General features: G+C 54.9%; 1 protein-coding gene and 1 long non-coding RNA gene across 4 annotated transcripts in view; both read left to right on the top strand.

Annotated features, from left to right (window-relative positions):
- Positions 1-9,013: 9,013 nt before the first annotated feature.
- On the top strand, positions 9,014-18,750 carry LOC141581180 (uncharacterized). 2 transcript variants are annotated; one of them, XR_012513710.1, is made up of 3 exons: positions 9,014-9,330; positions 17,707-17,847; positions 18,577-18,750. It is a non-coding gene; the product is annotated as an uncharacterized LOC141581180 (long non-coding RNA). The 2 variants fall into 2 exon arrangements; XR_012513711.1 differs by lacking the exon at positions 9,014-9,330 and adding an exon at positions 11,154-12,556.
- A 1,088-nt stretch (positions 18,751-19,838) lies between these two features.
- Positions 19,839-23,779, top strand: part of TPM4 (tropomyosin 4) — a 39,603-nt gene continuing 35,662 nt past the window's right edge. Inside the window, exon 1 of one of the 2 annotated variants that reach the window (XM_039465987.2) lies at positions 19,839-20,037. In XM_039465987.2, the coding sequence (XP_039321921.1) occupies positions 19,924-20,037 (114 nt within the window). In that variant the 5' untranslated portion in view covers positions 19,839-19,923. The remainder of the gene's footprint in view (positions 20,038-23,779) is intronic. The other variant, XM_039465989.2, reaches the window with a different exon arrangement.

Genomic DNA, 23,779 nt, shown 5'->3' with positions numbered 1-23,779 from the left:
ACACCTTGCACATTCTCTGGGTGTGATCTTGCCCTGTGACCTTGCAGCTGGTCTGCAAGAAACACAGGAGTCTTGAGATGCCTGGGAACTCTGCTGAGAAAGCGGGGAGAATAGAGAAGCAGGTTGTATAGGGAGTTAGCTAATTTCAAGCAGAGCTGCGGGTTAGGTTTGATATTGAACACAACACAGTAAACTTTATTCTGCAGCAATTACAGGCGACTATTGTTATTATTTAATTTCCCTTTTCATCGTCAGTGGGCGCTTGAATAAGGGGGCCTGGTCAGGAAAGGCCTGATCACTAAGGACCTGGTCAGTTGGAACCTTGTCACTTTGGACCCAGTCAGTGGGGCCTGGTCTGTGGGGATCTTGTCAGTTGGGCCCAGTCAATGGGGGCTCTCATCCGTGAGGCCTGGCTAGTGGGGCCTGGTCAGTGGAGGTTTGCTCAGTGGGGTCCCAGTAAGTTGAGGCCTGGTCAGTGGGACCTGGTCAGTGCGGATGTGGTTAGCGGGGGGCTCATGAACTGGGCTCTGGTCAGTGGACCTGGACAATGGAGCATTGGTCATTGAGGTCCTGGTTTGTGGGGTCTAGTCAGTCAGGATCTGTTCAGGCAGACCTAGTCACTGGGGCCCTGGAGAGTGCCTGGGTCACTGGGGTCCTGGTTAGTGAGGCCTGGTCAGTGAGGGTCTAGGTCAGTGGGGTCCTAGGTAGTGGGGCTCAGTCAGTAAAGGTCTGAGCATTGAAGACCTGGCCAGTCAGAACCTTGCCAGTTAAGGGCCTGGTCGGTTGGAAGCTTGTCAGTTGGGCCCAGTCAGTGCGGGCCTGGTCAGTGGGGACATGGTCAGTGCAGGCCTAGTCAGTGGGGACATGGTCAGTTGGGCCTGGTCAGTGGGGGCCTGGTCAGTGGGGACATGGTCAGTGGGGACATGGTCAGTGGGGGCCTGGTCAGGGGGGACATGGTCAGTGCAGGCCTGGTCAGTGGGGGCCTGGTCAGTGGGGACATGGTCAGTGGGGACATGGTCAGTGGGGACATGGTCAGTGGGGCCTGGTCAGTGGGGACATGGTCAGTGGGGACATGGTCAGTGGGGCCTGGTCAGTGGGGACATGGTCAGTGCGGGCCTGGTCAGTGGGGCCTGGTCAGTGGGGGCCTGGTCAGTGGGGACATGGTCAGTGCGGGCCTGGTCAGTGGGGCCTGGTCAGTGGGGACATGGTCAGTGGGGACATGGTCAGTGGGGACCTGGTCAGTGGGGATATGATGAATGGGGACATGGTGAGTGGGGGCCTGGTCAAGGGGACCTGGTCAGTGGTCAGTGAGGGCTTGGCGAGTAGAGGCCCAGTCAGTGGGGCCTCATGCCTGGTGCAAACCTGGTCTTCAGGGGCCTGGTCAGCAGATGACTGGTCAGCAGGGACCTGGTCAGTGCAGCCCTGGCCAGTGGCTGCCTGATCACTGGACTTAATCCATGGGGTCTGGTGGGGTGGGGGAGGAGGGAAGAGGGGGTGGCTGTCAATGGGGCCTGGTCAGTGACATCCTGGTCAGCAGGGTCCTAGTTAGGGGGAGCCCAGGCAGTAAGGCCTGGTCATCATTGGGGGCCTGGTCAATAAAGACTTGGTCAGCAGAGTTGGTCAGTGTGGTCTGGACATTGGAGACAGGTCAGTGGGGGCCCAGTCAGTGAAGACCTGCTCATCAGGGCCTGTTCAGTGAGGGCCAGTGGGGACATAGTCAGTAGGGACACGGTCAGTGGGACATAATCAGCAGGTGTCTAGGTCCATGTAGCCCTGGTCAGCAGGGGCCTGGTCAGTTGGACCTGGTCATCACAGGACTGGTCCTCAGGGGCCACCCTGACATCATAAGTCTCCCCTGACAGTGCCGGTCCCCCAACCTACAGCCAATGGTGTCCTTTATATCTCTCCAAGCACAGGCCCAGGGCATGGGGATGCCCAAAGCAGGGAGGAGGCACAGATAGCAGGAAGGAGAGAAGGAAGTACGGATGCCTACAAAGTCACAACTCAGGGCGCCGTTTGTACTCCATCGCCATGTTCGCTGTTGCTTTCCCACGTGATTCTCTATTCAACCGGCCTCAAAACCATCCCTGTACCACCACGAATAGTCGGCCGTGGCTCTTTGATGGTAGTTTTTATCCTGCCGTAGAAATTATCCTTAAACCGGAAAAAGTCCCCAACCCAACGTCCGGTCACTTGACACTCTCATTTGTCTTTATAAAGAGCTGCTTCCAAATTCTGGGTTGCTTTTTGGAAAGGTAATATCTGTTGCGGTAAAAGGCTGCATCTGTGATCTCGAGTCTCTCCTGGAACTGGATAGAGGTGACGCGTGGCAGCCAAAGCGGCCGAAGAACTGGCGTCCCGCGCTCCTGACCGCCGTCACCCCTGCTGTTCCATCTTTCCTCCTCCCACGAGCCCCCTGCTCCCCATGACTGTGGTAAGAGCTCCTCTGTGAACGTTGAAGATGCCTGGGAGGTTGGCCGGTGTCCCTGGGACAGCACTAACAGGTCCGAGACGGGGTCCAGGTCCTGCCTGGGACAATCTGGGAAGAGCTTGCCGATGGCATCACAGGCACCTCAGCGAAGGGGATGGCTTGGTTCAGGCCCACCCAGAAGGCCTGCTGGGCCCACTGCAAGACCTGGCTGAGGCCACAGAAGGGCTGGCCGCCTGCTGAGGCTCCTTCTTGAAGCCCCTCCCCTGCCCGCCGTGACCGCCATGCCCCGTGGCTGAGCGGCACGCTGTCGTCCGCCTTCCTGGGGAAGCATCTGCTGCCATCCATCTCGCTCTCCCCCTCCTGCAAGTGGAGGGCAATGGAGGGGCGGGGAGTCCTCGGGGTCAGGAAGGAGCTGGCACCCACCATGCCCCCCTGCTCAGCCTTCCTCTTGCCTTGTTTCCAGGCCCCCTCGCGGTGCTGCTGGGGCGCATCAGGAAGTCGTAGAGGACATGGCTCTGCACCAGCACCAGGCCACCAGCCAGGTGGCTCATCCCGCAGCTCAGGCTCTTCCTGTGCTCGGAGAAGTCCTCCTGGAGGTGGCCCGTGGCTCGATTCTTGGGTAGGTGGGGCACGGAGACGACTGGGAACTTCCCTAGACACGCATCCAGCCAGTCCAAGGGCTCGCTGTGCCATGCAGCAGCACCTGCCTGTGCATGGCACCCGCTTGCAAAAGAGGTAGCTAGCTTTTCATGCCCTTGAACTTGCTCTACCGAGTGTTGTGACTGGTGGCACACCAGCAAGGGTCGGGGCTCTCCTGCCGCTTGGGGCCACGGGGCCACAGCACCCACAGCTCCATGCACACAGCTTGTCCCTGTCCTTCACAGAGCCCGACGCCTCGCCGAGCACAAAGACCTCCCTTCCCGACTTGAAGAAGGTTGTGGCTGACAGTGACAGAGCTCCTGCCCACGTGGGGACCCTGGGAGCCATGGCGCTCCAGCTATGCAGCTCTGCCCAGTGCGCCTGGCTCACTCACCACCATGAAGCTGCCATCCCACTTGTCGTCCTAGTCATCATCACTGCCCTGGCTGGCCTGGTGGCAACCACGGAGTTGCCAGGGCCATGGCTGCAGGGCACCCCTACTGCCTGGAAAGCCCACACTAGCTGCTGGAAGGCATTCTGTGGTGACACCTGCTGTGGCTGCTGTAACAGCTGGAAAGCACGGAGAGGTGGCTTCAAGAGGGCAGCCACTGCGCCAGGCAGGGCCATGAAGCTTCTGGGTGGTACAATGGCCACGGTACGGTGGGCAGAGGCACCGGGGCAGCCGTGGGCACTGTGCCGTTCCAGGGGAGTGGATCATTAGCACTGCAGATAGAAGTCCAGGGTTGCCGCGGCCATGAGACCCTTGATGTCCTGCTCCTTACGCCGGCTCAGCGCTTCATGTTCTCACAGTGCGATCACTCTCAAATTCTCTGCCACTGAGTGGTACGGTAGTGAAATCCATAGTGCCACCATCCCCCGCGTGGTCATCCTGGTCACCGTGGGGGCACATGGCACCTGTAGTTCCCCGCCCCTCCCAGGGCCCGGGTTGAGGCCAGGGACCTCTGGTCCTGGGAACTGTGCCCGCCCTGAGAGCGGGGCTATCCCACAGGTTGGGCGAGAGGCCGCAAGGCATGCCTCTGATGGCCGGGGCCACAGGAGCACCACGCTCACTGCTCTCTGGGGAAGTCTCAGAGTGAACAGCTTTCCTGTTGACAATGACTTCCCAAGACCCAAGAGCCATCTGGGGCTGTGGAGTGGCTGGCCGGGTGCTGCCCAGCGAGAGGAGTCAGGTGCAGGTGCCATTGTGTAGAGAAATGTGTCCGGACCTGCCTCTTGGTTATCCCCGGTGTCAGGGCCCTGACGGAGCTGCCAAGCTGATCCAGGGCAGATGTGGAAGTGACCAGAGCTCAGCATCCCTGTTCGAAGGTGTCCCACAGGAACCATGAGGCCCTGAGGCCATCCCCTGGAAAGCATCCACTGGAAGCTTTGTCATGGAATTCCAGCACAGACACCTCCAGGGAACTGGCAGGTCCAATTCTAGAAGTGCATCTATGTAGAGGAGGAAGAGGTGTGGGAAGACGGTCCGGGTAGGTCCGGGTAGTGAGGCTGCAGGGACTCAGGCCCCCTCTATTATCGACTGTCCCAGGAGGTGACTCGGGAGGGGACCTGGTGCTGTCCTGAGCTGGCGACGGTCTGACCAAACTCTGAGCCCCAGAGGTTCCTAGAGAACAACCTTCTGCCCTGGACTCTGCAGAGGCCCCCACATGCCTCTGGGGGCCTCGGCCTCAAGGACAGCCTGGCCGGGCCAGGGTGTGGGAGGACCAGGCGACCAGGCTCCAGTTCCAGAGGGGCCGCCTGCATGGGCCACTGGAGCTGGGCCAGTGGGCGGGAGAGGGTTAGCCCATCCCCCTTGGTGAGAGGCTCAATGCTGGGAAATACCCAGAGAGGCCTGGATGCTGGGGTCCCTCACTCGGGTTTAGCTATACAGGAAAAAGGAGTACCCACCTTCTCCCCCAAGCCCATCAGGTGTCCTTGCAGGGCTAGGCTCTACAGGTCTGGGTCTCCGGAGGCCTTGGGGTCTCTCTGTGCTCCGCCTTATACACCGGGAACAGCCCTGCAGGCTGCGGATCCCAGAGCAAGGGGTGTGTGCAGCCACCGGGTGTGTCCTCCAGGACAGGTAACACGGGGCTTGGGGCTGGCTCGGGGCTTCCTGCCTCACGTCCTCATGCCAGAGCTGTGCGGCCTGGGATGCAGCCGTGATTCGGGCTCGGGTGGAAACAGGCTCTCACTTTCACCTGACCCCCTTGCCACCTCCCACGGGAGCCTGTGTCCACAGTGGGTGAGACTGTGGAGTCTCCCAGGCACGGGTCCCCCTCTGCTCTCCAGGGCCGTCCACTCCATGCCAGGACTGGGCCATTCCCACGCCTGGCTGGACTCTTGGTTCTGGCTCTGGGCCGGGGCTCCCGCCAGGGTCTTCTCCCCAAATCCTCTGGATCAGAAACACTGATTCTCTTGTTCCCCTGGCATTCTTGGAGGGGCACTCTGGAGCGAGGGGCACCTGCTCTTGCGGGCATCTGTGGATGCTCACAGGCAGGGCAGGGAGCTCACACCGAGTGGGGGGAGGGTGGAAAAAGTGCAGGCGCGGAGGGGTCTTTCCCCAGCCCCTGCCTGTCTGAGCAGCGTGCCCAGTACACATGCGCTCAGCACCTGACCAGAGGACTGGGCAGGTGTATTTCTAGAAGTTTCTCTAGACGAGGAGGAGGTGCATGAGGAAGGTCCAGGGAGCGGTGCTGCAGGGGACTCGGGGCACTCTACTTTGGATTGCCCCAGAGGGTGACTCGGGAGGGGACCTGGTACTGGAGCCTCCCTAGGCACGGCAGGTCCTGGCGCCTCCTCGTCAGTTTCCTCAGAGAGACCTGAAAGCGCCTGAGAACGACAGTGTCCTCTAGGGCCCAGGCCTGGGAGAACTGCTCCTGAACCCGCTTCCACAGGCTGGACTGGGCAGCTTCACCAGGCACTCCAGGGACAGCGGGGACAGCCTGGAAGGAGTCGGAGCCCACACCCGGCTTCCACCATGGCTACCTCCCACTCGGAGGTGCTGGGTCCTTTTGCGGCTGGGTCCTCATGGTGTCCAGCTGGGCACAGGCCAGGGCCAGCAGGAGGCCTGGGCGGGGAGGTGCCCACCACACTCCTGCCTTTGATCTGGGTCTTGTCGAGGTGGGCTCCCTGTCTGGGAGAACTCTGTCCTTCTCAGCACAACAGGCCTGGCCTGGCCCTCCAGGCTGAAGCAGAGGATCGTGGGGACAGTGTGAGGACACTGTCCTCAGGCCAGGCAGGGTCTGTCCTGGTCGCCCACCCCACGGAGCCACCGTGAGGATGAACAGGAGGACCGTCTACCCAGTCAGCGCAGAGCAGGCCCCCAGTGAGCACTTGGGGATGACCCTCCTCGGGCAGCCACTGCCCACCAGGTAGTGACTGTCCCCAGGCCAGCAGGGAAGAAAGAGAACAGGTCTCGCTCTCCTGAGTCTGATCATGCAGCTGCGCTGAGATGCGCCTCTGACCTAGAAAAGCGTCCTGTGAGCAGAACCACACACACCGCTGTGTCTCCAAACTGCTGTACGACACAGAGCCGGGCGGGTACGTGGGCACTCGGTAATGGTGACATTGTGGGGGTCACGGCACCCCTCACAACGGAGGGCCGAGAGACGGCCTCCTCTGCCCCCTGAAGCCTCGACATGTGTGCGTGCAGTGAGTCTGCGCAGTTGACCCTGCAGGTGGATATGGACGTGCGCGCGTCTCTCCTCCGGCCGGGCCTGGCTGCCCCACTCACATGGGCCCCCAGCTCCTCAGCACTGTCACTCTGGAACCCATGCTGATCACTGGAGCATTCACGGGTGCCCCCCAGCCTCTGCCTACAGACAGGGTGGTCCTGGGGATGCAGGCAGGACAGGGTAAGCCCCTCCCTCAGTGGGACCCGGTGTGCCCAGTGTTAAATCAGCATAGCAGGGCCATATTCAATGCACCTCACCTCCTCCTCCTGGTAGCTCTCCGGGGTGCAGTGATTCATTCCCCCCCTGCTATGAAGAAAGGAGGCTTCAAGGACAAACCCCCTGCCTGTGGGCACCCAGCAGCCAGCTGACCTGGTCCTGACTAACGTCCTACTAACCAGGCGCCCACTCAGCAGGTTCTGTTGACTGAAACCCAGCCGACCATGTTCTGCTGACCAATCCCTGCAGACTGGGTCGCCCTGATGAGGCCCCAGTGACCAAGCCACCACTAACCAGGTCCCCAGTGACCCGTCTCCCCAAACCAAAACCCATTTTCTTGAGTTATGTGGAGCTCACTAGGGTTCAAAGCCGAGCGGGGACAGGCTAAACTTCAGAATTGGGGCACTTTGAATATTTCCAGGTGTTTCCACATCATTCTCCAAGGTGATGTTACCAATGCGCTCTCCCACCATTAAGGGTATCTTTCTGCCTCCAAAACTGTGGGCATTGCCGGACTCTTATCTTGGGTGATGGGTTTGAAATGCCTCGTGGTGGCTTCCTGTCCCTCATGACTGGTGAGGTTGGGTGCCCTTGTGTTTTCATCCTGTGCCACCCAGGTGCCCCCCCACCCCTTTGCTGTCTCTGCTTCATAAGAAGATCTTGTTGCTCAGTCAACTCCGAGTGATCACAGGTTCAGGGGTGCCCCTAAAATGAGGTGCTTAGTGTTTGATGAATGACATTGAGGCCAGGACAGGTCAGCAGGCAGATGGCCCTCGGAAGAAAGGATTTCTTCCAAGTCTAGACATGACCAGAGAAAAGGGAGGAGTGAGCCTGATTTTGAAAGATGATAATTGGACATGAAGGAGGAGAGAGAGGAAGAATAAGCAGTTGACTAAAACATGTACGTGGTGATTCCATGCATATGATCAAAACATGATCATGTGATCATGTACATTTCTCAAGCTCAAATGGAAGAAGTACACGTAAGTTTCCCCATTCCTCCTACAAAGCACAAAACCCGGGGCTGGACATCGCCCATAAAAATGTGGGACTGGATACGATTCCGCCTTTAAAACGGGAAAGCTTGTGTATACCACGCGGATGGACCTGGAAGACGTTCAGTGAAATAAGCCAGGCACAGAAAGACAAACACGGCCTGTCTCACTTGTGGAATCTAAAAAGCTGAACTCTCAGGAGCTGAGGGAGGGAGGGGGGATTAGACAGATGCTGGTCAAAGGGTGCAAGAGGAATTGTTCAACATGGTGACTCTCTTGTATTCCCGAAAAATGCTGAGCAGGCAGGGTGCAGTGGCTCACACCTGTAATCCTAGCACTCTGGGAGACCCAGGCAGATCACTTGAGGCCAGGAGTTTGAGACCAGCCTGGGCAATACAGAGACCTCATTGCTTTTTTTTTTTTTTTTTAACATATAAAAAAATTGCTGAGCAGATTTTAAGTGTTCCTCCCACAGAAAAAATAAGCATGTATAGTGACGGGTGTGTCAAGGATGTATTAGCTTGATTTAGGTATTTTACATTGTACACCTATGTCAAAACATGTTCTATGCATAATATTTACAATTTTTTCAAAATAAAAAGTGAGAAATTGGATCAAAATAGAAAATAAGACTGAGTGGTGGAAAGGAGAAAGACATGCTGGGGATTTCGGGACTCAAGGAATGACACCAAAGTGAGTTGTGTGGGTTTTTTTTCCTAGTGGCAATCAGCCCAAACTTGGACCTGAAGAAGCTGAGAACCTGTGAACGCCACCAGCCACAGTCAAAAAAGCAAAAAAAAAAAAAAAAAAAACCCAAACAAAACCCTGTTCTCTCTAGCCAAAGTACCAGGAGAGGGGGGCAGCCCAGCGAGATGCAGCACATTTAGACAATTACCGCTAACTAAGCCAGTCCTTGGCCTTGGGTTGATTTTTCTGCTACCTCCCTTGGGGGCCAGGCTGGTCCCCACCCTCTCAGGATGCGTTTCTCAATCTAGACGCTGGAGGGCGCTGGTACACCGCGAGCTCATTCCCGGGACGCCCCTCCCAGGGACACAGAGCCTCCCAGGGCCGCGCCGGCAGGTTTTCCAGAAGTCACCGAAAACATTCAAGACCCGGACGGAAAAAAAACCCTGAAAACAGCACACACTTCGATGTTTTGACCACGTAAAAAGCAAGGCGGCAAAATCAAACACTTGAATGTCCGCTTAGCTGGACACGGTGCCACCTGGATTCACCGTTGGCCCCAGGATTCCCCCAGCGGTGGCATCACGCTGGAAAATCATTTATGGGTTGGATCTTCTCTCTTGGCAAGAATGCCTGTGCATACACAAGAAGCATACGAGTTTATTGGGACCTCAATAATTTCACAAGCAAAAAGGTAAGGATCCTTTCTACTTGCTTACCTATCTGTGTGTGTGTGACAGGGTCTTGCTCTGCTGCCCAGGCTGGAGTGCAGTGGCGCGATCACGGTTCACTGCAGCCTCAAACTCCTGAGCTCGAGTTTGATCTTCCCACTTCAGCCTCCCCAGTAGCTGGAAAGGTGCACCACCACCATGCCCAGCTAATTTTTTTTTTTTTTTTTTGTAGAGTCAGGGGTCTCACTATGTAGCCAGGGCTGGCTTCAAACTCGTGGGCTCAAGAGATCCTCCTGCCTGGGCCTCCCAAAGTGCTGGGATTATGGATGTTAGCCACCACACCCAGCTTCTTCTTTTTCTTTCTTTCTTTCTTTTTTTTTTTTAGACTGAGTTTTGCTCTGTCACCCAGGCTGGAGTGCAATGGTGTGATCTTGGCTCACTGCAACCTCCACCTCCTGAGTTCAAGCTATTCTCCTGCCTCAGCCTCCCAAGTAGCTGGGACTATAGGCACCTGCCATCACGCCTGGCTAGGGTTTGTATTTTCAGTAGAGATGGGATTCCACTGTGTTAGCCAGGATGGTCTCGATCTCCTGACCTCATGATCCGCCCACCTCGGCCTCCCAAAGTGCTGGGATTCCAGGTGTGAGCCACGGCGCCCGGCCCTCCTCTTCCTGTTTTAAACAGGAAGTAATACATTCAATGCGAGTGCCTTTTAAGGTTTGATATTAAACAGAATATTGGCCATTATTAGCATCAGTATTAAAGATGCTCCACCCAGCCCTCTGCCTTCAACTATGCTGTTCCATTTGGGCTTTGTCACCCTTCCCTTCTCACATCAGCCAGTTTACCTCCCATTCATCCGCCATATTTCAGCTCAGTGCTACCACCTCAGGGAAACCTTCCCTGGTCCCCAGGGACAAGATACTGTTTGTCTTCACCTGGAACATCAGAAGTGCTCAATAGCTAATGAATGAATGAATGAACACAGGGGCCTATGCATGATAGCCTTGTCCTTGCAGGGCTTTCACATGCAACTCTAAATACACACGACCTGACTGCAAAAATGTGAATACTGGCTCACAAAGTCATCCTGCAAAATCAGGCACATTCAACAACAGCTCCTCTCCTCCCGCTGGCTCTCTGTGCCAGCCTTGGGCTGAGCCACGTCGGGGCAGCAAAGAAAGCTCAACCTGAAACTCTGCCCTTGAGAAGCTCCAGGCTGGAGTTCAGTGGCCTGGTCGTGGCTCACTGTAGTCTTGAACTCCTGCGCTCAAGCAATCCTACTGCCTCAGTTTCCTAAGTAGTTGAGAACTAGGTCAGGCACACTGCACCCAGATAATTTTTGTAGAGAGAGATTTTCCATCAGCATCAATAATCTTGTTCAAAGTACTGAGTCTTCTCTCAGCTTCTACTGAACTCACAGAATTACTGTAATCCTAGTACTTTGGGAGGCCAAGGTGGATGGATCATTTGAGGTCAGGAGTTCAAGACCAGCCTGACCAACATGGTGAAACCCCATCTCTACTGAAAAAAAAAACAAAAAAAAAACAGAATTAGCCAAGCATGGTGGCACATGCCTGTAATCCCAGCTACTTTAGAGAGCAAGGCAAAAGAATTGCTCGAACCCAGGAGATGGAGGTTGTAGTGAGCTGAGATTGTGCCACCGTACTCTAGCCTGGGCGACAGGAGGAAAACTTCATCTCAAAAAAAAAAAAAAAAAAAAGACTCTAGTGGATTCATGGCTGAAGCAACATAGTAGTATATTTCTCACGTAACAGAGAAGGTCAGTGCCTGGCTCTACTCCTCTCAGTCACTCAGAGACCGAAGTTTCCTGTGCCTTGTTTCTCACCCATTTCCTAAACATCGTTCTTATCTTTAAGAGCAAAGCTGCTGGACATGGTGGTTCATGCCTGTGATCCCAGCACTTTGGGAGGCTGAGACGGGTGGATCACAAGGTCAGGAGATCAAGACCATCCTGGCTAACGCTGTGAAACCCTGTGTCTACTAAAAATACAAAAAAATTAGCCAGGCATGATGGTGCATGTCTGTAGTCCCAGCTACTCAGGAGACTGAGGCAGCAGGAGAATCCCTTGAACCCAGGAGGCCAAGTTTGCAGTGAGCCAAGATCGCACTACTGCACTCCAGACTGGGTGACAGAGTAAGACTCCTCTTCCTTCTCAAAAAAATAAAGAATTGGTGGGAAATTTGCTCACAGTGTCCTAACCCTTCCATAGGATGACTCTGCGGTGTCTCCTACTCAGCGGCTCAGAAGATCCTGAGGGGAACCAAGCCCTGGTTGCCCACTCGTGAATGTATCTGCTTCCTGGGACCCCCTCCCACAAATCCTTGTGTTCCCCTACTTTTTGGGGAAAACCCAAACTGAGACATGGACAAAAGCTGGATGGAATGTGGGAATGACTGAAGTTTGTCAACCCTGGGATAAGGCATCTAAAACACTTGCTCAGTGCCTGGCACATAGTATGTGCTCAACAAATGTTCATTGTTACCATTATTGCTATTTTTTTTAATTTTGGGAAAATGCACATAAAATTGACCGTTAAACCATTTTTAAGTTTACAGTACAGTCAGTGGCTCTAAGTACACTGACATTCTTGTGCAACCATCACCATGAGTCACCTCCAGAATTATCTGCATTTTGCAAAACTGAAATATCAATAGCACTCATCTCATAAGGTTATTGTGAAAATTAACTGAGGGCCGGGCGCGGTGGCTCACTGCTGTAATCCCGGCACTTTGGGAGGCTGAGGCAGGTGGATCACCTGAGGTGAGGAGTTCGAGAGCAGCCTGACAAACATGGTGAAACCCCGTCTCTACTAAAAATACAAAAATTAGCTGGGCATGGTGGCACGTGCCTGTAATCCCAGCTACTTGGGAGGCTGAGGCAGGAAAATCGTTTGAACCCTGGAGGCGGAGGTTGCGGTGAGCCGAGATCCTGCCACTGTACTTCAGTCTGGGAGACAGAGCGAGACTCCGTCTCAAAAAAAAAAAAAAAAAGAAAATGAAGTGAGTTTAGGTGTGCAAGGCACTTAGAACAGCATGGACACATTAAAGACATGTTCATGTTAACTGTAATTATTATTAATTATCGTGTGGTTATGCCTGTTTTACAGCATTAATGGCCAAGCTCTTTAACCCACACAGTTCCCTCGGAGTGCAGCTCAGAGCTTTGGGGAGGACATGGGACCCTTTTCTTCCTGCCTGCTTGGCCACTGCCTTGCCCCTTCCCAGGTAATTCTTTTCTTTTTTATTTTAATAGGGTGTCACTCTGTCGCCCAGGCAGGAGTGCAGTGGTGCAGTCTCAGCTGATTGCAAACTCCACCTCCCAGGTTCAAGCAATACTCATTAGCTTCCCCAGTACCTGGGATTACAGGTCCATGTCACCACGCCCGGCTAATTTTTTTGTATTTTTAGTAGAGATGGGATTTCTCCATGTTGGCCAGGCTGGTCTCAAACTTCTAGCCTCAAGGGACTCAACCCCCTTGGCCTCTCAAAGTACCGGGATTAGAGGTATGAGCCACCGAACCTGTTTAAGAACTTTTTTTTTTTTTTTTTTTTTTGAGATGGAGTCTGGCTCTGTCACCCAGGTTGGAATGCAGTGGTGAGATCTCAGCTCACGGCAACCTCCACCTCCTGGGTTCAAGTGATTCTCCTGCCTCAGCCTCCCAAATAGCTGGGATTACAGGTGTATGCCAGCATGCCCAGCTAATTTTTGTATTTTTAGTAGAGATGGGGTTTCTCCACGTTGGTCAGGTTGGTCTCAACTCCCAACCTCGAGTCATCCACCCACCTTGGCCTCCCAAAGCGCTGGGATTCCAGGCATGAGCCACTGCACCTGGCTGGAACTCTTTTTTTTTTTTTTTTTTTTTTTTTAAAGATAGGGCCTCACTGTGTTGCCCAGGCTGGAGTGAAGTGGTACCATCATGGCTCACTGCAGCCTCAAACTCCCGGGCTCAAGTGATCCTCCTGCCTCAGCCTCTGGAGTAGCTGGGGCTGCAGATGCATGCCACCACACCCAGCTAATTTTTAAATTTTTCATAGAGATGAATTATTGCTTTGTTCCTCAAGCTGATCTTGAACTCCTGGGCTCAAGCAATTCTCCCACTTTTGTCTCCCAAAGTGCTTGGATTACAGGCATGAGCCACCACACCTGGCTTCGGGGTCATTTTTATTATCACCCTTGTCATCCTATTATTCAATTGTGCCCGGTGAAACGAGACTCCATAGAGCGCAAGCCGAGAAGGTCTTTGCTCTTTTCCGTCGGAACTCAGTAAACTCACACTGTTGCCTTGGTCTCTCTGCATGTCTCAAACTGCAGGAGACACGTTTGGGGGTGGTCCCCATCCTCTCTTCTGTTGTTTGATCCCTGCAGCCTCACCAGCCACCACACCACAGCCTCACCTCTGCACTTAACAGCAGACAGGCTCACGTGCCCTCAGTCCCTTCCACCGGTGACTTTTGCATAGACCCCACAACCACCGTTCAGACCTCCCTCCATTGCCACTTCCTCAGTGAGGCTTTTCCCTGCCTTCCACCCAAGACTAATCCATCAGGTGCCCACAATCTGCATCATTAACATTTTTAGGCCGGCTCTGTGGCTCACGCCTGTAATCCCAGCACTTTGGGAGGCCGAGGCGGGCACATCACCTGAGGTTGGGAGTTGGAAACCAGCCTGACTAAAATGGAGAAACCCCATTTTTACTAACAATACGTAATTAGCTGGTGTGGTGGCGCATGCCTGTCATCCCGGCTACTCTGGAGGGTGAGGCAGGAGAATCACTTGAACCTGGAAGGCAGAGGTTGCAGTGAGCCAAGATTGTGCCACTGCACTCCAGTCTGGCAACAGAGCGAGACTGTCTCAAAAAAAAAAAAACCCCAGAAAACAAAAAACTTAGCCCACGCTCTTAGTGCTGGTCCAGATCCACTGGGCTCCTACTGTTTCTCTCCATACCAAGAGCTATTTCTAGCAACTTCATCTCTGCTAGAGGGAGAGTATTGCTTGAACCCGGGAGATGGAGGTTGCAACGAGCTGAGATCGCACCACTGCACTCCTGCCTGGGCCACAGAGCAAGACCCTGAAAAAATAATAATAATAATTGCCTGGGAAGGGGCAAGCCAGGGGTGGAGCGGGCAGGGGAAAAGGGCCCCAGACCCTCCCCAAGGCTTCCTCCAGCAGCTGAAGGGGTGTGGCCCATACAGGGGCAGGTCAGCAGAATCAACAGCCCCTAAGAGCAGCCTTCAATCAATGACAGCATGGAATTAATTGGTGGATAAATACCCCAGCTCCCTCGCCCCACAGCTGGGAGAACTCCAGAGTGTGCTCTCTGCTACCCCCAGAGGCCCTCAGTGGGACTGCACCTGTTTGTATACGGTTGTAACTGGCTTCATAACGCACACTCCATGGCTACTTTCTGATCCGTAGTCAGACGCGTTATCCATTGCGCCACTGGCCCTGAGCTCATGGCTACTTTCTATTCCGTTTCACCTCCCACCCTCTACTCGTGTCTCCTTGGGTTACCTCCCAAATAAACGACTTGTCCTTCAATTTTTTTTTAAGAGATGGGGTCTCACTCTGATGCCCAGGCTGAAGGGCAGTGGTGTGGTAATAGCTCATGGCAGGCCAGGCACAGGGGCTTACGCCTGTAATCCCAACACTTTGGGAGGCCAAGGCAGGAAGCTCACTTGAGCCCAGGAGTTCAAGACCAGCCTTGGTAATATAGCAAGACCCCACCTCTACAAAAACGAAAAGATATCTAGGCACAGTGGCACATGCTTGTAGTCCTAGCTATTCAGGAGGCTGAGGTGGGAGATCAGCTAAAGTTGGGAGATGTGGGCTGCAGTGAGCCAGGATTGTGCCACTGCACTCCAACCTGGGCAAGAGAGAGAGACAGACAGACAGAGAGAGAGAGACAGAGACAGAGACAGAGACAGCGAGAGAGAGAGAGACAGCGAGAGAGAGAGATAGCGAGAGACAGAGAGAGAAAGAGCGAGAGAGAGACAGAGAGGGACAGAGAGAGACAGCGAGAGACAGAGAGAGAGAAGGAAGGAAGGAAGGAAAGAGAAAGAGAGAGAAAGAAAAAAAGATGAAGGAAGGAAAGGAGGGAGGGAGGGGAGGGGAGGGAGGGAAGGAGGGAGGGAGGAGAGGAAAGAAAAGGAAGGAGGGAAGGAAGAAAGGAAGGGCGGGAGGAAGAGAGGGAGGGAGGAAAGGAAGGAAGAAAGAAAAAGCTCACTGCAGCTTCAAATTTCAGGTCCCATGTGATTCTCCTACCTCAGTCTCCTGAGCAGCTGGGCGACAGGCACAGCCCACCATGCCCAGCCAGTTTTACCATCTTTTGTAGAGATAGGGTCTTGCTACGCTGCCCAGGCTGGTCTCAAACTCCTGACCTCAAGTGATCCTTCAACCTCAGCCTCCCAAAGCGCTCCAATTACAGGCATGAGACGTTCTGCCCGACCTCCTTGAACTTTGGTGTCACGGTTGGCTTCTGGAGGAGCCCAGCCTGAGACAGTCATCTGCCCTATTGTAATTAATTCCATAATTGCAGTTATGGGTTGTCTCGCTCTGCTGGGCTGAGCCATGCCCACCACAGTGTTCCAAAAACCTGCCCGTGGTAGTAGATGCTTGATAAAGGACCCTGGGTCTCATGACTGGGAGGGGGCTGGGATGCCGATGGGTCGTTCTGTTTCCCCCACCCCGTCCTTAGAAGCCCCAGACAGAGAGGTTGTCGTGCCGGAGGGAAGCTCACTCCTGAGCTATAAATGGCAGCCTCCACCTGCCTCACGCCCCAGAATACACAGCCTGGACAGCTGGGACAGGGCCCCCCACAGCCAGGAACCCCAAATGACCCTCCCAGCCCTGACCAGGGCTCCTGGGGTGTTCCCTGGAGCACATACCAGAGGGGACGTAAGTCTGTTACCAAGACTACAGAGCAGGGCACACAGAAGATGCTGATAGAGGCATACAGCTAGTCCTTACGCCATTCCTGGCCCCTTCTCCCCTCCTCCGCCTCACACTCCACCTCCAGGAGCCCCCTTTGCAAGACACCGTTCCAGGGACAAGGGTCTTCCCTACAAGGCCATGCAGCACACACAGGCGTCTCCTGCGGGAGGGATCTCTTTCCGAGGCCGGTGGTGTCAGGCCTGGAATTAGCCACACCACCTGTGGCGAGGCTGGTCCTGGGGTCTCTGGGGACAGTGGGGGACAGCGGGGGTGGAGAGGACGTCAGGACTGACCTCTGATGACTCAGGCTGAGACAGTCAAGAGAATGAGAAATGGTGGGCAAGGAGGTCTGGCCGTAGCCCAGCGGTGTGGGTAGGGCGGGGGTGTCTTAGGACTTCTCGCCAGCTTCATCCTAGAGTCAGCTGGGTCACTCACAAGCTGGGTCACTGTGGGTGAGCCGCTCTGGGCCTCAGTTTCCCCATCTGTCAAGTGAGGAGGGGCTCATAACCACAGCTCATTTCTGGAGTGTGTTGTAAAGGCGAAGGGGCCCCGTTGGAGCCGCCTTGCGCAGGCTTGTCCGACGTGCAGGGCCAGCCTCAACTTCCTGCTCCGTAAAAATGGGAATAAAAGGCCGGGTGCAGTGGCTCGCTCCTGTAATCCCAGCACTTTGGGAGGCAGAGGCAGGAGGATCACCTGAGGTCAGGAGTTCAAGACCAGCCTGGCTAACATGGTAAAACCCCATCTCTACTAAAAATGCAAAAATTTAGCCAGGCATGGTGGCGGGCGCCTGTAGTCCCAGCTACTTGGGAGGCTGAAGCAGGAGAATCACTTGAACCTGGGAGGCCGAGGTTGCAGTGAACTGAGATCATGTACCACATACACTTCAGCCTAAGCGACAGAGCAAGATTCGGTCTCAAAAAAAAAAAAAAAAAAAAAAAGGAGGGGGGAAGAAAAACAGTCCCTGCCTCTTAGGGCTCAAGGAGAGTGAAGTGGGATCTGTGAGTCACGTGCTGAGCTCAGTCCATGAACGGCGCTTCCTCATCCACCATGATCGACAGCCCTCGAGACGAAATGATTCTGGTCTGCTTCTGTCACAGGAGGAAGACAGTCCGTGTAGCATGGGGGAGGGGTGGGATAAGGGAGGAGGATCAAGAATGGAGTTGGGGAGGGGTCTGGGCTGGGCACTCTTAACTCCAGAACGCGGGGACAAGCCAATGCCTTTAGCGCATGTAAGAGGTTCTAGAATGTTCTATATGCTATTTTTTCGGCCCCTGACCAACAGGGGTGATGTTCTCACCATGACAAAGAGAAGTAAGCTGGCTTAATGAACAGCAAGGCAGCTGGGAGGGAGCATAGGGGAGCTGGATGCTCTTGGCCTGAAACCTATAGTCCCAGTGGCACTGACCACTGCCCAGTCTCTCCCATGATCCGGTTTCCTCTACAGCCTTGGGCAGAAAACAAGAAGGCCTCCCTGCCTCCACTCCATCCCACACAGGAGTCTTCATGCTGGCTGGGAGTCCAGGAGTCTGTCTAGGAATCCAGGAAGGCTTCCTGGAGGAGGAGCCATTGGATCTGGGCCTTGAAGGTGAATAGAGGTTTCCTAGTCAGAGAAGAGTGTGTGTGTGTGTGTGTGTGTGTGTGTGTGTGTGTGTGTATGTGTGTGTGTTCATTTTATTTTATTTTATTTTATTTTTTAAATAAAGATGGGGTTTCACCATGGCGGTGGGGCTGGTCTTGAACTCCCGATCTCAGGTGATCTGCCCGCCTTGGCCTCCAAAGTGCTTGGATTACAGGCATGAGCCACCACACCCGGCCTATTTTTTTTTTTTTTTGAAGTGTGTTCATTTTAACAAACACTATCCCATCTTCTAGGGGCCAGGCACCCAGAAGGCCACAGACAAGGCCGAGAGCCAGGCCTGCCCCAGAGCAGTTCACACCCCATAAATGCTGCTCGAATCATCACAGTAACAGTAACAGCTCCTGCGTGCTGAGTGTGCACTGCTAGGGCACAGCACGTGAGAAGAATTCAATGACGGAATACAGGAGCCAATACATGAAACTTTCACTTTAAAAAAGCAAAAGTCTTTATTTTTGTTTTAGTCTTTTAGCTCTGCTCTCTAAGGAAGCAAAAAGCTTTCTGGAGTCAGTGAATCCTGCCAGGGATTGCTGGAAGGGAGAGGGGGTACAGAGATAGCAGACCAAGGCCTGGGGGTGGGAAAACGGGGGTGTAAGGGTCCTGCGTGGAGACAGTTGAGGGCAGAGGTTTTTTGGTTTTTTGCGTCTTTTGAGATGGAGTTTCACTCTTGTTTCCCAGGCTGGAGTGCAACGGCATGATCTCAGCTCACCGCAACCTCCACCTCCCAGGTTCAAGCAATTCTTCTGCCTCAGCCTCCCGAGTAGCCGGGATTACAGGCAGGTGCCTCCACGCCAGGCTAATTTTTGTATTTTTAGTAGAGACAGGGTTTCTCCATAGTTGTCAGGCTGAACTCCCGACCTCAGGTGATCTGCCCACCTTGGCCTCCCAAAGTGGTGGGATTACAGGCGTGAGCCGCTGCGCCCGGCCTGGGGGCAGAGTCTTAATCGAGGAGCTGAGGCGCGAAGGCCATCTCCTGTTCTTTGGGAACTGGGGAGCCATAGCTTGATTCCCAGCACAAGAGGGAAGGAAGGAAGACATCAGACCTAAGGACGCCAGCAGGAGCCTGCCTTGGGCTCCAAGAGTTTCAGAGATGGCCCAGATCCTGAGTGGCCTTCTCGCCCTTGTGAGCTAGATGCGGTAAAAGCCACAAGGGGGCAGGAGAGACGGAGACAATGGAGAGAGACGCAGAGACAGTCACCAAAAGAGAGACAGAGGCACCACAGAAAGAGGTGGAAGAAATCCAGGAAGGCTCCCTGGGCATGGTGGCAGGAAGTGAAGTGGAGGCCTGATCCCTGACACTAGAGAGCCAGGACCCAGAGGGGAGGAGAAGGCTTGATGCTGAGCTAGAAGGCCAAGCCTGTTTAGGAATCCAGGAAGGCTTCCTGAAGGAGGGGCCGTTGGATCTGGGCCTTGAAAGACAGAAGTTTCCTAGGCAGAGAAAAGGGGGCAGGGGATTGCTCGTTTTACTTAACAAGCACTTTCCCATCTTCTGGGGACCAGGTACTCGGGAGCCACAGACAAGCCCAAGGCAGAAAAGACAGGAGCCCCCCCACGTCGCAGCCCCGGGACTCTGCACCCACCCAAGAGCCTTCTTCGTTCCTCCCAAGGACGAACAGGGAAACTGAGGCTGCCCAGAGCGGCCCCCACCCCGGGTCCTGCCCGTGCAGCTTCTCCTGGGCCTGTGCCGTGCCCACACGCCCACGCGGGACCTGTGTCACCAGGTTAAAAATGGAAACAGCTAGGACCTTTTTTTTTTTTTTCTTCCTTTAAGAAAATCCCACGTCCAAATAAGGCGAGGACGGCGGGGAGCACGGGGAGCGGGCCAAGTCCTCCCGAGCAAGCGAGTGGCGGCTGGCCCGGCGGCCTGGGCTTGGTCCTCCTCCAAGACTCGCCCGGCAGGAGGGCGGGGGCACCCGGGGAGCCTATAAGGGCATCTCCTCCACCCTGCCAGGCTCACTCGCCCCGCAGCCGCAGCCCCCACAGAGCCCGCCGCGCCCCCGACGTCCCCCACGCCAGCGCCCAGCCATGGAGGCCATCAAGAAGAAGATGCAGATGCTGAAACTGGACAAGGAGAATGCCATCGACCGAGCAGAGCAGGCCGAGGCGGATAAGAAAGCCGCCGAGGACAAGTGCAAGCAGGTGAGCCTCCCTCCGCGGGGCCGCGCGGGCTCCGGGCCGTCCTCTCTGTGCGGCCCGGGTGGGGAGGACGGGGGGGCTGATGCTTTGGGCGAGGAAGAGCGAGGGGACCGTGACCTTCCTTGGATGGGGCCCTGGGCTGGAAGCGGGGTGCCGATCGGACCCCCCCCAACAGGGCCAGTGCGAACAAGCTGAGTCTGACAGAGAGGTGGGGGGCGGAGGGAGAGAGTGAGAACGTTTGTGAGGGAGGTGTGAACGCCTTGTTTGCGCTGGGAGGTTGTGTACCAGATAGGGCTGTTGGGGTCATGCTGTGTGTGTGTTTTAGCATGTGTGTGTGTACAGGTTTGTGTGTATTTGTGTGTGGGCTTTTATGTGTGTATAGGGTGTGGTTGTGTGTACAGGGGTGTGTGTGTGTCTGTGTGTGTGTGTGTATTTGAGACAGTCTTGCTCTGTCACCAGGCTGGAGTGCAAGTTGGAGTGACCAGATCGCAGGTCACTGCAACTTCCGCCTCCCACGTTCAAGTGATTCTCCTGCCTCAGCCTCCTGAGTAGCTGGGATTATCACCACACCTGGCTCATTTTGTATTTTTAGTAAAGACGGGGTTTCACCATGTTGGCCAGGCTGGTCTTGAACTCCTGACCTCATGCGATCTGCCCGTGCTTCCTCAAATGCTGGGATTACAGGCGTGAGCCACCGCGCCTGGCCACTTCTGTGTGTTTGAGCAAGTCTCTGTGTGTGTACATCTGTGTATGTGAGCATTTCTGTATCTGCTTGTTCGAGCATGCGTACGTACACGTATTTGTGTGTATTTGGGCAATTCTCCGTGTGTCTCTGCGTGTATGTGTGTTTAAGCATTTCTGCGTGTCTGTGTGTGTACACCTACTTGTGTGTGTTTGAACAGTTCTCTGTGTGTCTCTATATGAGTGTATCTGTGTGAGCCTTTCTGTGTGTGCACATGAGTTGTGTGTCTGTGGTACGTGTCTATCCATACATGTGCGTACGTTTCAGCTGAGGAGAGTGTGGAGGGGTGAAGGTGACTGTGAGAACGAGTGAGTGCTGGGCGGGCTGTGAGTGTGGGACGCTGCCCGGGTGCAGGGAAGGTGTGAAAGAGTGTGGGTGTGTTTGTGGGTCTGTGTGTGTAGGTGGTGGCCATGAGGGTGGCGGGAGAGGCCGGCTGTGTGTGTGCTTGTGCAAACGTTGGCATGACGGTGATTGAAGATACGTGTTGACATGGCTATGTTTGCATTGGCATACGTATATCCGGGTGATGGGTTTCTACTGGCATGCGTATGTGGGTGTGCACACGTTTGGATGTGTGTTTCTGTTGAGGTGTGTGTGAGTGCGTGTTTCTGTTGGGGTGTGTATGCATGTTTAGTTGAGTGTGTGTTTCTCTTGGAGTGGATGTGGGTTTCAATTGGTGTGTGTATGAGTGTGTGTTTCTGTTGGGTGTGTGTAGTGTATGGATGAGTGTGTGTTTCTGTTGGGGTGTGTAGTGTATGGATGAGTGTGTGTTTCTGTTGGGGTGTGTGTATGAGTGTGTGTTTCTGTTGGTGTGTGTAGTGTATGGATGTGTGTGTGTTTCTGTTGGTGTATATGAGTGTGTGTTTCTATTGGTGTGTAGTGTGTGGATAAGCGTTTCTGTTGGTGTGTGTATGAGCGTGTGTGGATATGTTTCTGGTGGTGTGTGTGGATGAGTGTGTGTTTCTGTTGGGGTGTGTATATGTGTGGATGAGTGTGTTTCTATTGGTGCATGTGTGGATGAGTGTGTTTCTGTCGGGGTGCGTGTCAGTGACTGTGTTTCTGCTGGCGTGTGCGTGTGCTTGTGGATGCGAGGGTGGCTGTGTCGACCTGTGTGTGCTCGTAGGTGACGCTGTGCCGCTGGATCAGGAAGCCTCCACTGTAACGGGACCCCGAGGTCTCATGGGCAGCTGCCCGGGAGACTGGCCGGGTGTGTGAGTGTGTGGTGGGGTCCCAGGGCTGAGACCTGCCGCGGGGCTGACTGCGTGGGGTCTGGGGACTGGGATGGGAGCAGAGTTGAGAGTGCGCCTGAGAATCTCACGTGTATGGGGGGGTGTCCCTGCTGCAAGCCTGGAGGCCAGGGGAGGTGGGCGGCCCGTGGCAGACAGAGGACAGGGAGGCCACTTCCCATCTCCTGGCAGCCGACAGCCCATACAGACTCAGAACTTTGGAAACTAGAGTCCTGGGAACCCTGGCAACGAGGGTCCCAAGGCCGTGGCCATGGCTTGGGGCAGAGCAGACGGGGACAGTGGGTGGGAGGAAGGAAGGGAGGAGTCCCCTCCCACAGAGCCATGTTCCCCACAAGGCTTATCCACCCGGAGGTCAACTGCCAAGCCCTCGGAGCGTCCAGGTCTCAGATAAAGCCCTGGGAGGGGCCTAGGACCGTGGCACCCAGTGTCCAGCCCCGCCCAGGCCAGGAGCCGGGCCAGCCGGCAGCTAAGGCCAAAGCTCCCAGCTCAGACTGGCCATGTTCGAGTTGTGGCTCAGTTGCTGGGTGCCCCGGGGCAAACGCCCCGGCCTCTGTGTCTCTACGGCTGCATGAGTGAGATGCGGAAGTGACAGTAGGGCCTCCCTCGACGCCCCATGACAGGATTAGAGGTGACTGTACAGATGGCACCCTTGGCCCGACGCCTGGCGCAGAGTAAGCGCTCAATAAATGTGGGTTGATTTCCTGCCCCGCCCTACTTCCCCTTTGGGCCTCCCCAGCCTCCAGTGCCCCGGGGCTGCCCTAAGAGTCTGTGTCACAGGGAACACGCCCCAGTGTTCCCAGCCACAAACTCCCTCCGCCTTCTGTATGACCCTCCCTGGCAAACACAGACATCCATCCTGTGCTGGGCCAGCTTCTATCCAGCATTTAGCCCTCACCATGAGGGTCTTAGCCAGAGATGCAGAGAGAAACAGTTTATGGCTCTAATTCTTACTAAGGTGTGAGTGGCTGATACAGCTTCATCGCCCAAGGCAGCCACAAGTTCAAAAGGGAAGGAGCCTCAAAGCCTCCAGCCAGCTGTGTGGCCAAGGAGGTGAGGACAGGTTCTTTTCATTATGCCTTTTTTGTCTCACAAAGATGGCCACTGGAGTAGACGTGGACTCAGAGCAAGTCTCCATAGACTAGCACATGCGTTGTGTACGTCAGTCTTCTTTCACTTATTTTTTTTAGAGATGGCCTCTCACTCTGCTGCCCAGGCTGGAGTGCAGTGGTGCAATCACCGCTCACTGCAGCCTCGAACTCCCAGGCTCAAGCAATCCTCCCACTTCAGCCTCCCCAGTAGCTGGGACCATAGGCAAGCACCCCACGCCCAGCTAGTTATTTAAATTTTTATAGAGGCAGGGTCTCACTATGTTGCCCAGGCTGGTCTCGAACTCCTGGGCTCAAGTGATCCTCCCACCTCAACCTCCCAAAGTGCTTGGATCACAGGCATGAGCCATGGAGCCTGGTTTTGGTGACCCTCCTAGCCTCATGACCGAGGACACGTTCCTGTGCGTCTCGGAGCCCTCAGTGTCCCCATCTGTGAAATGGGGACAAATGATGCCTTCTGCCATTCCGGTGTGGAACCCAAGATCCCAGAATTCCCAAGCAGAAGCCAGAGCCCCACAGGGGCCGATGGTCAGTCCTGCTGGGGAATAGAGGCACTTTAGAGTGCCTGACGCTGCAGGAGGCCAGAGAGAGCGGCTCTTGGGCCAGCCTGACCCTGGGGGACTGGGCAGCCAAGCGTTGATTTCTGGCCC

Source organism: Saimiri boliviensis, chromosome 14 (genome assembly GCF_048565385.1).
Source record: "Saimiri boliviensis isolate mSaiBol1 chromosome 14, mSaiBol1.pri, whole genome shotgun sequence".
Lineage (NCBI taxonomy): Eukaryota > Metazoa > Chordata > Mammalia > Primates > Cebidae > Saimiri > Saimiri boliviensis.
This window is presented reverse-complemented; position numbering and strand designations above follow the sequence as displayed.